The sequence below is a fragment of the Aspergillus multicolor genome (genome assembly GCF_047715735.1).
Source record: "Aspergillus multicolor strain CBS 133.54 unplaced genomic scaffold BDW74scaffold_4, whole genome shotgun sequence".
Classification (NCBI taxonomy): Eukaryota; Fungi; Ascomycota; class Eurotiomycetes; order Eurotiales; family Aspergillaceae; genus Aspergillus; species Aspergillus multicolor.
Genome location: NW_027395955.1, coordinates 1,001,329 through 1,017,239, shown reverse-complemented (window position 1 = coordinate 1,017,239; position 15,911 = coordinate 1,001,329). Strand labels below are relative to the sequence as shown.

The 15,911-nt window shown below is 52.2% G+C and overlaps 4 protein-coding genes across 4 annotated transcripts; 2 read left to right on the top strand and 2 right to left on the bottom strand.

Annotated features, from left to right (window-relative positions):
• Window positions 1-5,155: 5,155 nt before the first annotated feature.
• On the bottom strand, window positions 5,156-7,097 carry BDW74DRAFT_188469 (flavin-containing monooxygenase; the record flags this gene model as incomplete). The annotated part of the gene is made up of 4 exons (XM_073731728.1): window positions 5,156-5,635; window positions 5,689-6,411; window positions 6,552-6,865; window positions 6,938-7,097. 4 exons carry the CDS (start codon window positions 7,095-7,097, stop codon window positions 5,156-5,158), a joined length of 1,677 nt encoding a protein of 558 aa, XP_073587204.1.
• A 957-nt stretch (window positions 7,098-8,054) lies between these two features.
• BDW74DRAFT_175159 (serine hydrolase domain-containing protein) lies at window positions 8,055-9,446 on the top strand (the record flags this gene model as incomplete). Its single annotated transcript, XM_073728240.1, has 3 exons — window positions 8,055-8,597; window positions 8,665-8,962; window positions 9,031-9,446. The coding sequence occupies 3 exons, from the start codon at window positions 8,055-8,057 to the stop codon at window positions 9,444-9,446; spliced, it is 1,257 nt and encodes a 418-aa protein (XP_073587203.1).
• Window positions 9,447-11,670: 2,224 nt separating this feature from the next.
• Window positions 11,671-13,010, top strand: BDW74DRAFT_175158 (uncharacterized protein; the record flags this gene model as incomplete). Its single annotated transcript, XM_073728239.1, has 3 exons — window positions 11,671-11,807; window positions 11,871-12,481; window positions 12,523-13,010. The coding sequence occupies 3 exons, from the start codon at window positions 11,671-11,673 to the stop codon at window positions 13,008-13,010; spliced, it is 1,236 nt and encodes a 411-aa protein (XP_073587202.1).
• Window positions 13,011-14,417: 1,407 nt separating this feature from the next.
• On the bottom strand, window positions 14,418-15,585 carry BDW74DRAFT_175157 (RTA1 domain-containing protein; the record flags this gene model as incomplete). Its single annotated transcript, XM_073728238.1, has 4 exons — window positions 14,418-14,586; window positions 14,670-15,092; window positions 15,157-15,205; window positions 15,291-15,585. 4 exons carry the CDS (start codon window positions 15,583-15,585, stop codon window positions 14,418-14,420), a joined length of 936 nt encoding a protein of 311 aa, XP_073587201.1.
• Between the last annotated feature and the right edge of the window lie 326 nt (window positions 15,586-15,911).

Here is a 15,911-nt window from a genome sequence, read left to right as displayed (position 1 = left end):
TGTTAAGCTCTCCACCAGAAGACCGAGGGTGTTAGCTTGCTTCGCCCGAGCAGCCATATGCAGCACGTTCTCTCGCTTGTGAGTAAGTGGCGTGAGGGCTGCTCCTTTTTGCATCAGCCATGCGACCAATTCCTCTGATGTGGCTGCCGCATCGTGGATCGGTTGTCGACCTTCATAGTCAGCAGTCTCGATCAGTGTCTGCAATGTGCCCGGAGGCAGCCACTCCATCACATTCTCCTCGGGGCGCCACAGGGTCTCGCGGTAACCAATTAGAACAGAGCACATGGAGTGGAGTATCGTCCGTCCTTTGTTATTTGGCGTAGTTTGGCTGAGTGTGCTTTGCTCGAGGAGAAGATTGTAGATCCTGCGGTCGACCCAAGAACCAGGGGAGCCTTCCAGGGATGCCTCAACCCACCGGTGATACAGGGTATCGCCATTGTGGTTGCGATGGCCAGGATCCGCGCCAGCCTTCAGCAGAAGCTCAAAGTTTTCAGCACCAGATAATCGATAGCCAGTTGCATAATTCAACGCTCCGTTACCCTCAAAGTCCACCGCGTGCACGTTCGCCCCGCGATCAAGCAGGTGCTGTATTCTATAGCCACTATTGCCTCCAGCTCTGAGCAGAAGGGCCGTTCGACCCTTGTTGTCCCTCGCTTCGAGGTCTGCCCCAGCAGCCAGAAGGGCGTCAATGTCTTCCCTGCGTTCAACTATATGTAAAGGGGCTTTGCCGGCGTGGTTGCGGCGACTGGGATTGGCTCCCAGTTCCACGAGCTTCTTGACCAGTTTGCTATGAAATAGTGCCACGTGGTGCAGAACAGTGTCGCCTCGCCAGTCAGGGATATTCCAATCTGATATGTAAGGTCGCAGGATCTCCGGATCGTGGAGGTGCTCACCACGGGAGCCGCTGAAACAGCTCTGCAAAGGGGTCTTGCCGTTGGTAGGGTTAATCGCGTCCCAGCGAGCCCCATATCGGAGTAGCGCCTCTAACGTACGCTCGGAGCCTCTGCTGGGAGTGTAGACATGTAATGGAGTATCTCCCCACTGGTCAATGGCGTGCACGTTTGCTCCGGCTTCCAAGAGCTTCTCGATGCCCGGCATGTTGTATTCCGCAAAATGGAACAGAGCCGTCCGGTGGGACTTGCGAGCGTCTCGGGCCTCCAAATCACAACCTGCCTTCAGGATGAGATCGAGACATCTCTCAAAGTTCTCTGAGTCAGTGGTACCACCCAGGAGCCTGCAGTAGTTGATATCCATCTTCTGGCATAACGACAGCAGGACCGTGGCGGCCGACTGTTGCCCATTGCCTACCAGAGATACCATTACCACGGGAGCAGGGCGCGAGTGCAGCACCGGTCGTTGATACCGCGAAGGGGCACCCAGCTTCAGCAACAGCTGCAGGGCCTCGAAGTTTACATCCTCTGCCGCCCCCAGCAAGCACCCCCAACCGAATTCCGAGTTGAACTCTAGGCCCGGGAAGGTAACGAGTAATCGGAGCAGCTCAATTTGTGAGCTCCTCAAGCAGGATTTGATGGCCGACTTCGCGTGTTTAACTGTAAAGCGCGGAAGCATGGCACGGATCGACTCGATTGCCCCGGCCCCGCACGCATAATCCAGAGGTGTCTGTCCAACTCTAGGCCGATAGCTTCCACATTTGCGCGGAGTGGGATCCCGAGTCTTTGGCGTTGATGGATCGACTCCTGCGTCCACGAGAGCCTTGACGACAGCGTGGTGGTTGGCTCGGGCAGCGTGGTGCAGGGGCTTCATTCCAAAGTAATCGGGCTCATCAGGAGCGGCTCCATGGCGAAGCAACACCTCAACCACATCCGCGTGTCCGTTCCTTGCTGCCATGGCAATCGGAGTCTCGTCCAGCTTGGTGACCACGTTGGGGTCCTGGCCAGCGGACAGCAACCTGTCAACATAGTTGGCGGTTCCGGCCCAGGCGGCGGCGTGAAGAGGCGAGATGGTGGACGGTATGGGATCCTTGCCAGGCTTCATGAGCGCAATCACCCAAGCTAAAAAGGTCTCGTTTCCAGGGCGCAGGAACTGGTCCAAGTGTTGGAGCATCTCCTCGTCGAGTACTAGCAAGCGGCGAACATGACTAGACCAGTTTCTGGTCGAGTAGTCAATGAAAGGGCTGTCAAGCTGAACCTTTCGCAACTTGCTAGCAGGCTCATTGTCTAGCCTATACCTGGACTCGTGTGAGGTTTTCACACTCTGTAATGACAGCCTCCCTGCGGAGATGTATCGGAGGCATATCACCGCCATTAGATGGTGTGCTTCATGTGGATCAATAAGAGGAAACGCATCGGGTCCCTTTCGCCGGGTGTCTGTCAGGAATTCGGTGAAGGAATGGTGAATGATGGAGACAGTCTCGTCGTTCAGTATCTCGAGCAGGGGACCGCAAGACATCCGAGTCATTGTTTTGGTGTCCGGATACTTACTCCTCCGGTCGGCACCCATGGACAGAAAGTCCAAGACGGTCGCAATCTCCAGCAGACGAAGTGGCCTGGTGGCATGGGTGACAAGCTGCAAGATCAAGAACTGGCGTTCTTGCGGCACAGAAGCTTTTTCTGAATGATCACGGAGCATCTGCGTATACAGGTCTTCAAGGGATTCCGGAATGGAGACAAGAGACCGGCGGACCGACTCTTCTGACCAGATTCCCGTCGCATGCTTGTCCAACAATTCGTTGAGCAGCAGTCGCGCGTACAAAAACGATGGGTGGGCACGATTGCCGATCGCTTTCTTGATCTCGGCCAGTGCAGGCTCGTCAAGCTTGGGTAGTTGAGCGTTGCGAAGACGGTAATCGACGAATAACGCAATGTCTTTGTTGACTTGAGCGGTCTCGAGTCGGAGTTCCAGGATAGTAGGGGTATTGAGGACCGCCTGGATCTGAGGAAGGGGACGACTCGACATGACAAGCTTGACCCGGTCGGGTGCCATCTGCCCCAAGGCGAGAAGACGCGGGAGAAAGTCAACCGTATGGTTGGCATCCAGTTCATCGAGGGCATCAACAATGCAGTACACCTTGCCAAGTGAGCCCACGGTGTCAAGGAAGATCTGCCAGAGCTCGTTAAAGGCAACATCATGCACGCGCGTGTTGCCGTCTCTGAGGGTCTCCAGTCGTTTCAGCAGATCCGGCGAGTATCTGCATAGCTGACCAAGCCAGTCCCGAACCAAGGAGTGAGGGCCATGATTGGCAACGACAATTTGGCGAAAGAAGAAGAAGAGGACGGGGATGTCTTTCTGCTGTTGGAGAAGCGACACTAGACGGGCGACGAGGACACTCTTGCCGGCACCCGCGATGGCCTTGATCCAGAGGGCGCCATGAGAGGATGAGTCACGCCACTGTTGGAACTCGGGAGTCTGCTCGATCCATTCGCCTGTGCCGGGAACGAGGGAGTTGAGGTGCTGCTGGAGCTCGCTGCACTCGCCTCGGTAGTCGGTAGGCTCAAGCCATTGTTCCTCTCGGGAAGGGGGGAGCTCGGCTCGGTCGATGACAACAAATTCGTCCTCCTCCATGATGGATGGACTAGGAAGGAGCTTTGGGGGAAGGAGCGATCCAGGCGGGGGGGTGCGGCTTTTATAGGCAGAGCAGGTGAGACCGCTAGGCCAGGCTGGGGCTAGTGCAAGGGCCCTAGGAGCCTGTAGCATTGGGCCTTGAGCCCACATATGGGATATTCTACTGTCGGGTCGGGATGTATCGCGCGATGAGGAAGTCGATGATTAGTTGTCTATATCAGCTTTCGGCCCATGGGCGTCAGAAGCCACTGCCGTACCGTATGCTTCCTATGTTTCCTTAACACCCTACCTATCAGCTAATATCCTCAATGCTCCCACGTCGACGCTGTTTTTTTACAACCTAAGTCGTCTCTGCTCACCCTCTTGTTCTGCAGGTGACTCCCATTACTCGATCGGGGCTTTCACTTGCAATACACCCATTATCAACAGCCGCCCATTCATACAACTTCAACTTCTTCACAGCTGCAACTTCCTCTAAGTAGGGTAGCATGTGGCAACGCTTCACCTCAGGCATGTTCTCCTAGTATGTCAAATCTGTACGGATACTCAGTTCACGGTTCGTTAGTACCATTAACTAATCATTATGGGCTCTGCCCTACGTTTAAATGTATAAGAAGTACATTTAGTTAGGTCTTCTTTGTATATCTGCGCTCGAAGGGTGGGTGCTAGATTAGCTACATATTATAGCGCCCAGTGCGCTTGAGAAAGCCGCCCAGATTAGATTTGAGTCCATATATTGTGCATACTGAGGTAGGCAAAGCTATGGTGACCAGCGTTAAGGAAGTGGCAAGATTCAGGGTACTACGGGGCCGTGAGATCTATCCTCCAACGATGGAGATTGTGTGTTCTTCTTGCGAATACGGCTACAAGAACTAAGCATGAGACCTCCTAGGAAAACTGATGGTACCATTATAGGGAACAGGTGTCGGCTAAGGTTTATAAATAAAATTGCCCTTTATAGCCAGATTTATATAACGATACTAACCTTAATAAGTAAGGCTAGATCCCAAAGCCGACCTTAATGATAACTAGGTAAACGGTTTCAATAACTTTTGATCCTGGGCCCTTACCTAGGGCACTTTGATATAGTCCCTCTATAATAATGTCATGCATGTATTATCAAGAGGAACAAACAATCAGATATCCTTTGCCTTGTACATTTCGAGAAATACTGCTGTCTGACGGGACATGGGTGTTATTTTTGTAGGTAGTCCTCATGCTAAGTATGGGCCACTCATGCACGTATTGGGTCTAAGTGCTCAACCCCAATATGTCATAGTACTGTGCCTGGTTCACTGCCAGTTATCTTGGTAGCAAAACGACGGGGGTAGTAAAAGGTGGGAGGTAAAGGTGTACCTAATGGAGATGACAGCACGAGGTGCAGTTTCAGTATGCTACATGTAGTATATGGTAGTTGCTGGGTCAATGCTGCCTATAATATACCATAGCATTTCACTGGACGCTTATTGACAGCCGGGGTCAACTGTAAAGACAGCAAAGGGTTTACGCAATTCGTAAGAGAGAAGCGCGAAGCTCAAAACCGATAAGCAGTATCTCAACGCCCGAATATTAAGAATGGATAGCGCAGCCAAGTACAATGTGAACCCATAATCCAATTCATCTAAAGATCACTCTACAGCCTCGCCGCCTCGCGTACAACATCAAACCCCTCCTCCCAATGATCCAACGCCTGCCTAATTTCCTTCACATACAGCGGAATCCCACCCGCATAGCAAACCGGCTCGAACGCCTTCCCCGGGATACTGCCCCCCATATACGTCGACTGCGTAGTCGGAAACAGCGTGCGGTCATTCAGCTCGACAACGTGCTTCTTCCACTTTTCGCTGGCCTCCTTCTTTGGGTTGATGTACTTGACGCCGTTCGCTTCGATCTTGGCGATTGTATCTGCGATCCAGCGACCCTGGACCGCGACTGTGGTAGGACCGTTGGAGAGAAGTGTTGGCCCGTGGGCGCCGTAGATGTGGAACATGTTGGGATAGCCAGAGACTGTGGTGCCGAGGTAGGTTTGGGCGCCTGGGGCCCATTCCTTCTCCAGCGAGGCGCCCTCGATGCTTTTCAGGCCGAGCTGTGTCATTACGCCGGTGACGACGTCCTGCAGGCATTAGTACGTTGCCACGTGCCCATAGTACGTGTTGGGGCACTCACGAAACCCGTCGCAACAGCCACGACATCAATCTCATGCTCCGTCCCATCAGTCAGCACAATGCCCCTCTCCGTAAAATGGCTGATCGGATTCTCCCTAATATCCACAAGCCCCACTGACTCACGATTAAACTGCTCGTAGTAGTTCGTCTCCAGACAGGGCCTCTTAATCCCAAAATAATGCGGCATCTCCTTGGGCGCCAGCTTTTCACGCAACGCGGGGTCCCCAATCCGACTGCGCACCTTCTTCGCCCAGAACTTGTAGCTCTCTTTATTCGCCTCCCCGTCAAAGAGATTATCCTTGTAGATCGAGACCCAGAAGTGGAAGCCACCCTCGCGCCAGGCCTTCTCATAGACTTCTTCGCGCTGCGCCGCTGTATCGTCGAATGTGTTCTTCTCCGCCCAGTCGTAGAGGAAGCCGGCGAAACTTGTTTCTCGGTAGCGGAAGAGTTCCGGGTAGAATTTCTTGCGGAGGGCTTGTTCTTCGGGACTCAAAGGGCGGCGCTGCATCGGGAGGGCGAGGTTCGGCGTGCGCTGGAAGACTTTTAACGATGCGGCGGTGGGTCCCCAGGCTTGGGTTATTTGCACGCCTGAGGCGCCGGTTCCGATTACGGCGCATTTCTTGTCTCGCACGTCGATTTCGCGGTCCGGCCAGAAGGAGGAGTGGTGGATTATGCCCTTGTATTTGTCCAACCCGGGCCAGGGGGGGATCCAGCGCTTTGCGGCCTGCCAGCAACAACACATTAGCCCACACCCATCTATATACTGCCCTCGATAGAGGAGGAAAATGGAATGGGGAAACCTACAAACCCCGTCCCGAGGACCAAAAACCTCGCATTCGCAACCCGTCCATCCGCCGTGCGAACCCTCCACCTCCCAGCTGCAACATCAAACTCCGCGCCCACAACAACCGTATTAAACGCACAGTCCTTCTTAACGCCAATCACCTTATCCACATGGTCAAAGTAATCACGCAGCTCCTGGTACGTCGGATAGTTGCTCTTCCAGTTCCAAGTCTCGTACACCTCGGGCCAGGAGAACTCGTACTCGGGGACTTCGGAGTCGACGGCCGCGCCCGGGTAGCAGTTCCAGCGCCAGGTGCCGCCGGTGTCATTGCCGGCTTCGTAGATTATGGTTTTGAGGCCCCGGTCGCGGAGGGTTTTGAGCATGAATATGCCGGCTGGACATTTGGAATGGTGGTTAGTATGGTAAAAGAGGGATGGGGACGAGGAGACGAGGGAAGGCGACGAACCGAAGCCGGCGCCGACGATTAGGGCATCGACGTCGAGGTTGTCGGCGTAGGGGCCTGTCTTTGAAAAGTGCGTTGTTGAGTAGTCTGTCAACGATGTGGCGAACTTCTTCTCCGTGGAGGAGGAGATGGATGTGGGCTGGGGCTCTTCTAGGCTCTCCATATTGGCGGATGAGTTGGAAAATTTTAGAAGAGGTACAATGCAGTGGTGGTATGTAGATAACACAGGGGCAGGGAGGCAATGATAAGAAAAGATGTTATAATGAAGGTACAAGAATCTGGAAATGGACCTCTTTTATACCTTAACCCCTCTTCAAACCTCACCTATGCAACCTTACACACCAGCAGCATTAGTACAACACCGGCTTCCCCAAACTAGCCGTTGCCGGCCGGGGTTGGAGTCTCACAAAGGGGCAATTGCCTTGCATTACGCAGTATTTCTGGCTGGTTAAGCTAGGCCATGATCGTCCATGATTCATGAACCAGTGCCGATCAAACTCAATCCCCAACAAACCATGGGACGATAGCGCGGCCCCTCCCCCAGCATTCACTTCGCGGCAATCCGTAAAGGGTTTCCCCGCATTCTCTTCTTCTTTAATGGGCCCTCCTTGGCTCCAGTCGGGAACGGAACGATCCCGCGCCGAGACCGCGCTCCACCTTGCGGGTCCGCTACCCCGCTCGTTGATTTTAGGGTTGAGAAGAGTATTTGAGGGGGCCGGAAGGGGATGGGATGGAGAGATCGCGAGTCAAGAGAGTGTCTAGATTGGGAAATGAGCGAAAGGACATGATCACGAGCCTGGGGTGAAGGGATGGGGATGACAGAAACGATGGGCATCGGGTGGAGCTACCCCGCATCTTGAGCTCTATCACAGGCATGCTTACAGATTGGACTGCCCAGGATCAGAGGAGCGTGATATTGGCTGCCTTGTTCGACTGCAGGTTTGCTTTTGCTTTTGCTAGCTGAGGCGAGGTCAGGCTATAACCCCGCTTTTACTCGGGCCAGCTTCAACTCAACATTCCCCCTAGCCTAGATACCTCCAGCTATCTCCAGCCCTTTCTCTAGCTACCCTAGCTCATCTTATCAACTCCATCGATAACAATAGATTCCAACTCTAACATCATGCCAGTTCCACAACCCTCCGCACTCCCCGAAGAAACCCTCTCGACCCTCCGCACTCTCGTCGACAATGCCTGCGCGGACCCTAAAACCTCCATCCCCGGCGCAACAGTGGTCGTCATCGACAAGAACGGCACCGAGCTCTTCGCGCACTCCGCCGGGAAACGCGGCGCCGAGTCTTCCGAGCCCATGACGCTCGACAGCATCTTCTGGATCGCCTCCTGCACAAAGATGCTCGTCGGCGTGGCCGTCTTACAGCTCGTCGAGAAGAACATCCTGAATCTCGACGACAAGGAGCAGATCGAGAGTCTGTGTCCGGAACTCCGTGAGCTCAAGGTGTTGCAGGAAGATGGGACGTTGGTCAAGAAGAAGAACCCCATCACGCTGCGCATGCTACTTACGCATACGGCGGGCTTTGGGTATACCTTTTTTAACAATCGGCTGCGACAGTGGTCGTATCCGGCGGGTGTGGATGAGTTCTCTGGGCGCGTGGAGGATGTTACGACCCCGTTGCTGTTTCAGCCCGGGGAGGGGTGGGAGTATGGTGTACGTGCGTCCCTACCCACCAAAAGACATTCCCCCGATTAGAGAACTATTTCGCTAACGGCGCCAGGTCGGAATTGACTGGGCAGGCATCGCCCTCGAGCGCGCAACAGGTCTCACGCTGAACGAGTACCTGCAAAAGCACATTTTCGCGCCCCTAGGCATCAAAGACATGTCGATGATCCCGAACGAGGATATGCGTCGCCGCATGACGTACATGAACCATCGCAGCGAGGACGGAACATACAGACCGAGAGACCATTTACTGCGTCTCCCGCTTGTCATTGATCTCAACGATGAAGCCGAGATCAAGCGCGTGCATAATAGCGGTGGCGCGGGGATGTACGCGAAGCCGCAGGAGTATTGCAGTACGTCCACCCTCCGTATCACTGAGTGAGCTACTTAGGTATAATATATACTAATCATGACATTTTAGAGATTCTAGCCGTCCTCCTCAACAACGGCACCTGCCCAACCACAGGGACTCAGCTCCTCTCCCCGTCCACCGTGGAGGCAATGTTCACAAACCAGATCCCGCATATGCCGCAGTACAGCCGGCAGGGTATGCCAGCGTCGAAACCCGATCTGACGAACCCAATTCCGGAACTGTACCCTGTCGCCGGAAACCCACCGCAGGGATGGGGCTTGACCTTTATGCTGAGTAATGGCGGTCCGACGGGACGCTCGACAGATACGGCGCACTGGGCTGGTCTGGCGAATCTGTGGTGGTGGGCTGATCGTGAGAAGGGAGTTGCGGGGATGGTCTGTACGCAGATTTTACCCTTTGTGGATTTGAATGTGTTGCAGCTTTGGGCGCAGGTTGAGGGGGAAGTTTATAAAGCGCTTGGGTAGATTAGCTTCTCTCTTCTGGGTATACATGGGAGGTTTGTATGGCGTGGAAGGGGGCTGGTGATTATGGGTTGGGCTTTCGGCTTGTTACGAGCACTTGGTGTAGTCCTTTGCTATGCGATATTGATATTTCGTTTAATGATGTCAACGGCCATAATCAGACGCAATTCATGCCTTAAATCTTCTTCCATCATCAACTTGAATTCACGATCCCCAAGACAGAGAAATAGATGCCGTAGCTTACCATAGGTACATAGCAGGGTACGGTGATACGTCCTGCGCCTGGTTCACCCACATCCTTACCTAGACCTTAGCCTAAGCGACCATTGATCGACGATGCGGGGACATCACAAGACCAAACTCAGAAGCTTAACGTGCGTCCGGTCGTCCGGGGTACAGGGGTGCAGAATAAGCATAGGCTCGGGGCGAAGGGAAGAAGGGCTAGTCATAGCCAAAACCTAAGGCGGTCGATACTGCTGTCAATGACCCAACAGCGGTGCGCCCAGTGCATTTACTTCTACAGTGCGTTGTGGTATTCTCAACCTTGTGACAAATAGATACGTCCAATGGGAAAATGGAATTGGTCAGGAGCCTGGATCTACTCCATTGTTGGGCTAAATTGGCCCGTGCCTAACCATGGACACACTGATTCATCGTAAAAGATGATCATCAACCCGGGGGGCATAGCAAGTACTAATTCTATACCTCTTGCGGTGTTGGTCTGGCAAATCAGCAGGTGCGTGTGATCAGGGACCCCCAGTCAATGCCTTCTCTTCCATACCGGTTCCAGGAGTTTCATAACAACGTTGTGCTGGCAAACCATTATTTAACGGTTGTTTCATAGTTGTTTCATCGTTATCTAATGGTTAGATAACGGTTGCTTTATAAAAAGAAACTAATATTAAATGTGTAAATTTTATAAGGTTTGCGTGGAAGTACTTAGGCTTTCTATGGCAAAACCTTATTAAGCCAGATACCTTTTTATAATTTATTAGTTTCTTAATGCAAAGTCCATTATTTTCAATACATGTATCACAGTGATTTGCCCGTTGTTCTGGAACCCCTGGAACCGGCATGGTACCCCGAAGTACCTACCTATACTTTGGCAATCTCCTCGTCCACGGCTCCCCTCACTTCCCCAACACCGTCACTCTCTTAAACATTTTCTAACAGGTTGCACCAGACCGACGACAAATTGCATCGGTAATTAATGACGCAGGTCCGATGGGGTCTGCGATAGACTCACCCTAAGTGCCCTTTGGATATATATACCCGTAGACCTGCCCAGGAAAATGTGCGCTCGTACTACTTCAACACGAGGACAAGATGGTAGTGCACTAGATCTTTGATCGATCAGTATAGTCAGCCTATAGATTCTGCCGCGGCTTTGTCAGGGCAAGCCTCGATTCCGGGTGCATGAGCGGCGATCCATGGGGTACCTAGGTACAGTATGGCACCCCAGACAGAGGGTCAGACAGAGAAGATCCCTGGCCCTGGCAGCACCCAATATGTCATGGACCAGAATCCCATCCCACATGAAACGGTCAATGACTCTCCATACCTTCCGCCCAGGACTTGCACCTTCTGGTTGTCCTGGAATACTCCAACGCGGAACGAAACTCGATGCCCTCGCAGAGCACATTGTCCTAGGCAAACTTTGCTACCTACGTTGTAGGTCAACTAAGATAATCATCATCAATAATAGCCATATCCCTCTTTCCCTTTGCTTCTAGAGCGCCGAGGATTCTGATAACCAACCGCTGGTGGAGCGCACCTGCCTATATTGCTCATGTAGCAAGCACCTTCTTCACCCAGGTACGGTAGGTACAGATGGACATGGTTCCCGCCTCACCAGCATCTTCACGGGAACGTGTTCGGACGGATTTCTCATTCCCTTATGGCACTTCACTGAGACTCCAGAACTTCTGCTTACACTAGTTTGCTAGGTGAATAGGCGCCACTCGCCATGCTTTCACTGGTGGATGCCTGTCTATACCCGCTGTTTGCTGACATATCAGGCCCATATTCACAATTTACAGTGAATGATGAATCAAACTCCCAAACTCCACTAGAATGGATATATCTATCGCCCAGGTCTTGCGCCAGAAATGGATCTCAACTGCGCTTTCAGTTTAGTTTCTCGAAGTTTTTCTATATCTACAAGATCTGTCAAAAGAACGCTTGTCAATCGAACCGCTTCACCAGGTGCAATTGAAGATTTGTCAAGATGGATGATACCGACTATCCCATGTCTGGCATGGATACCGACGAAGAAGCCAACATGGTCTCCGATACCATCGCTGGCACTGGCACCAACACTCCAAATACGGACCCCTCTTCCGGCCTCACTCGCCTTCCAACTGAGTAACTCGAATTAGTTGCATTGAATCTCGAAATCAAAGATTTCCAGCGGCTTCGACTAACCAGCCAGCCTCTGTACATCAAGACCAGTGCCTTGTTTCGCCGTCGCTATTTCTCCAAGATCAAAACCGACCTGTCTGCTACGTCTTTGCGGAGGTTCCAAACATTCGGCACCATGTATCCAGACCTTGCCAGCTACGTCAAGGAAGTCATAATCACCGCAAGCATCGGAGACGAGGGCTGCAGTTTCGGTCGTGGCTTCCTCTGGTCCCGCGACCAAGGAAAACTGAACGGCATCCCCGCGGAATTGCTGGACGCCTCGCAAGCATTCTTCAAATCCTTCCCTAAATGCCGATCTATCAGCCTGATCCGGCCGGGCATTTTCGAGAATAATGACACTTTGTGCAAGTGTGCGAACCCTTTCTACGCCTTGGTCACCTACCCCATCCTCTCAATCTCCGAGACTTTTGATATCGTACTCAAGGCTATTGCCAACGCAGGCATTCCTCTGGAGTCATTCACACTGAACGTAAACCGATTCTATGACCTCGACATGGCGTTTATCGACACGGCATTCACCTCTCACCCCGCCTTTAACGCCTCCTGGTCCACGCTCAAACGCCTGGATACTAGCCTACCAGTCAGGGACACGCACCAGACATCCAACTACCTAATGCGTCTTATCGAACTGCCCCAGAGTCTCGATAACTTAGCATAGACCTGGACAGCCAAGACAGTATCCGCGACCTCCTCACCAACCTCGCAACCGCTTACAAATCTGACACCTGCACGCCCGCCCCGGCCCTGAAGGAGTTCCACGTAAACGGAGCAGTCATATCCCAGGGCAGCCTAAGCGACCTCCTCCTTGCCAATAGCCGCACCTTCCCAAAGCTATCCCTCGAAGACATTCGGCTAGATGCGCACGGGTCCATCTCCTTCCTAACCAGCCTTCAAGACGGCAGTTTCCCGAATCTAGGCCACCTTACTCTGAACAGCATGAGCGAGTTTCATAGCACAGTCGAGCCGCAATCGTCGCGGGTTCGTGACGGCCGTTATCTATACTTGCATTTTCCAGGCGACGCCGAGGGCGAGAACCGGGATCCGATTTGCGGAAAAGGCTTTACTTACCGTGCCTTGAGTCGTGGAAGTATGTTCTTCATGGTTAGCTTTGACGGGGAGTGCGAGGATGGGCGTTGTGCTGCATAGGCTTGTTGAGAATGCTCAGGTAGTCGAGCGATCTAGGTAGTGATTTGAACTGTGTAAGGTTCAATTATCTTCACTTCATACGGTTGGGTACGGGTCTAGCTTGCTGCACACCTGTATATGAAGGGCCACAGGACTCTTCTTACGTTATGTATGGCTTTCTTCTATTCGCTATCCTTTTTCTATACTTTGCAATGATGTCTTTGGACCTCGGGAACATATGCCATGGTATGATATAGCTCAACCAGATTAATACCTAAGTACCTAGCTTAACAAGAATCGATCTTCTCAATTACCATACTACCCTATATCTACGTAGATTCAAATCACCCATCCCAGCAATTCCACGTAGACTAACAGGCAGCCTGGACACTGGACAGAAATAACTCCTTACCCATCCCAACCAGGGGTCATAAGTAGTAGGTATAACTATGACATTGTGAAGAGGAACTCGGCGGGAGAAAGCCAATAGACTGGTAACATTGATAATAAGCGTAAATTTCATGCGCAATGCAAGCATGATAGGGTAGCATAGCTCGTGCTCAATCTAGCATCTATCAAGCGCAGCCCTGTTATATCCACAAGAGCCGGGTCCGCCAAACGTGCCCTGCATACCTAATATTGGACGCAGGGCAGAGCGGAGCAGAGCAGAGCAGGCCCCATGGACAGTTGAGCTCCATAGGCTCTTACCCTACCTAGGTATAGTAGAACTCACCAACCGTACACCAACTATCTGTACCGTATAATACCCCTTGACGTAGCACGCCAACATGAAGTTGCCGAAGGTGACGGGTTGCCATCTATGTGCTAGCTTACCACTGTGAATGCTGCATACATACCCTTCGCAAAATACCACTATAATCAGACAGTGGGACTTGCTACCTCAATTTCAAATACGAGCAAGACTGCGAGATAATTCCCGCACAGACCCTTAGTGTGAGGCGGTTTCCATCAATGGATACGTACAGCGGTACCTAGACGGGTATCCATTATGATTACGGTAGCCTAGGTACCGTAGGTAATCCGGTCGGGGTGCATTGAATGGTTAGGGGTACGGATAATGTGCCCATAAATAGGTAGCACTCTAAAGCCAAGCCCAGCGCTAGGTCTGGGCTTTCTCGTTCCTGCCAACTGTCAAGGTCCTTTGAGAATTTTCGCGTGGTTGTTCTGATACCTACTAGGTAAACCCTGCTACCATAGCATAATACAAATATTGGACTTAGGCCCAAGGATTTTGTGCTATACTTCTATGGTATTTCCCTAGGTAGGACTTGATAGCATGGACTCATTCGGTTCAGGTACCTTAGGTACATCACCTTATCAGAAAAGGGGACTTGCTACCTAAATATCTTATGGTGGTACTCCCGAAGTCTATCCCTTAGCTTGTTTGAAATAGATAACTATAACAGGCTAGCAAGACTCCATCCTGGCACGACTTCCATCTAGCCTCGCCATCGAGCATCCCGAGTCCGGCCGCGTAGCACAAGGCCTATATCTCGCATCCTCTTTGCCCCTTCTCTTGCCGAAGACCAGGCCGGGGTGTCCTACATTCAAGCATAGGCCCGCAGCACACATGATCCTATGACAAACAAATCAGTCAGCTATCACTCACACGGTACTATATCCCGTTTGGATATGAAGGAGAAATAAAAGCAAACGTACCCCGTCTCCAGCGCAACAAAAAGCACCTCATCCCGAAAAAGCTCACTAAAATACCCCTCCTTGAGCTCAACAACACGATAAACACACCGAATGAGAACCAGAAAGATCGCGGCAAACAAGAAAAGTAAGAACAGTTTCATCCGTTTAGCGGCCAGCTTTGTCTTCCGCGTCGAGCGACACTTCGCAGCCGCGTACAGATAATCCGCAAACACGACGATGAACGCCGACAGCGTGATGACTTGGAAAATCAGGCCTGCGAGCGAGACGTCCACGCCCAGCTGGATGTCGTCTTGTGTTTCGCCGATGCAGGAGAGGCCGCCGCCGATGGCTTGCAGGAGGAGGGAGATGATGTCGCAGGGGATGAAGACCCAGTAGAGGAGGTTTGGTTTTATGCGGGAGAGGTGGGGGTTTATGTGGTTTATTCTGTGAAATTGTAAGACAAAGATCAGGAGAAGAATAGTATGGTATGGAATGATGGTGGACGCACGTTCTCGAGAGCAAGACGTAGATCGCGGCGCAGAAGAAGACGGGGGCAACTGTCAAGCACACTAGGTAGATGGAAACCAGTCAGCTCTCCACTTTCCACGATCATAGCACAAAGCAAATCACGAAAACAAGTACCAATATTCATCACAAACCCCACAAAATCAAACGGATTATCATGTAGCTTCAGCCGCCCAATATACCCCGCGATCTCGAGCGCACAGCCCAGGACCAAGCTGACCATGAACCCCCACGTGTGATGATATATGCCCTGCCCGATATTGAGGAGGAGCGAGAGGCCGAAGATTGCGATGGGGACCGAGTTTGCCGGGATGGAGGGCTGGTATTGCAGGATGCTTGCTTCGAGGGGGCATAGGTCGAGCGTGCAGTTGGCGTCTGGGCCGAAGGTGATGAGGCCGGCGGGGAGGGACATGCTGGGTCAGTCTTTTGGTTGATACAGCAGGAGTATGGTGTTGATGAGTGGTATTTTTGGGAGAAAAAGGAAAAAAGTGAAGCGTTGCGCGGGTGCTTGTTTTGTAGCATGAGGGGAGGCTGTGCAGGATTGGGACTCTGGCAATCTGTGGCTCTGGGCCGTGGATAATATTTTCCAGGCATCTAAATTTGGTACTGGAATAGATCTTTGCTCCTGGTCGCATGTTGACAAGAGACTGGGTCTGTCGGTGGAAGATCCGAATCGGGGCTTGTTGTCGCGAAAGTGGAGTCGACGGACGTCTCTAAATGAACAACTCTGTCAGGGGT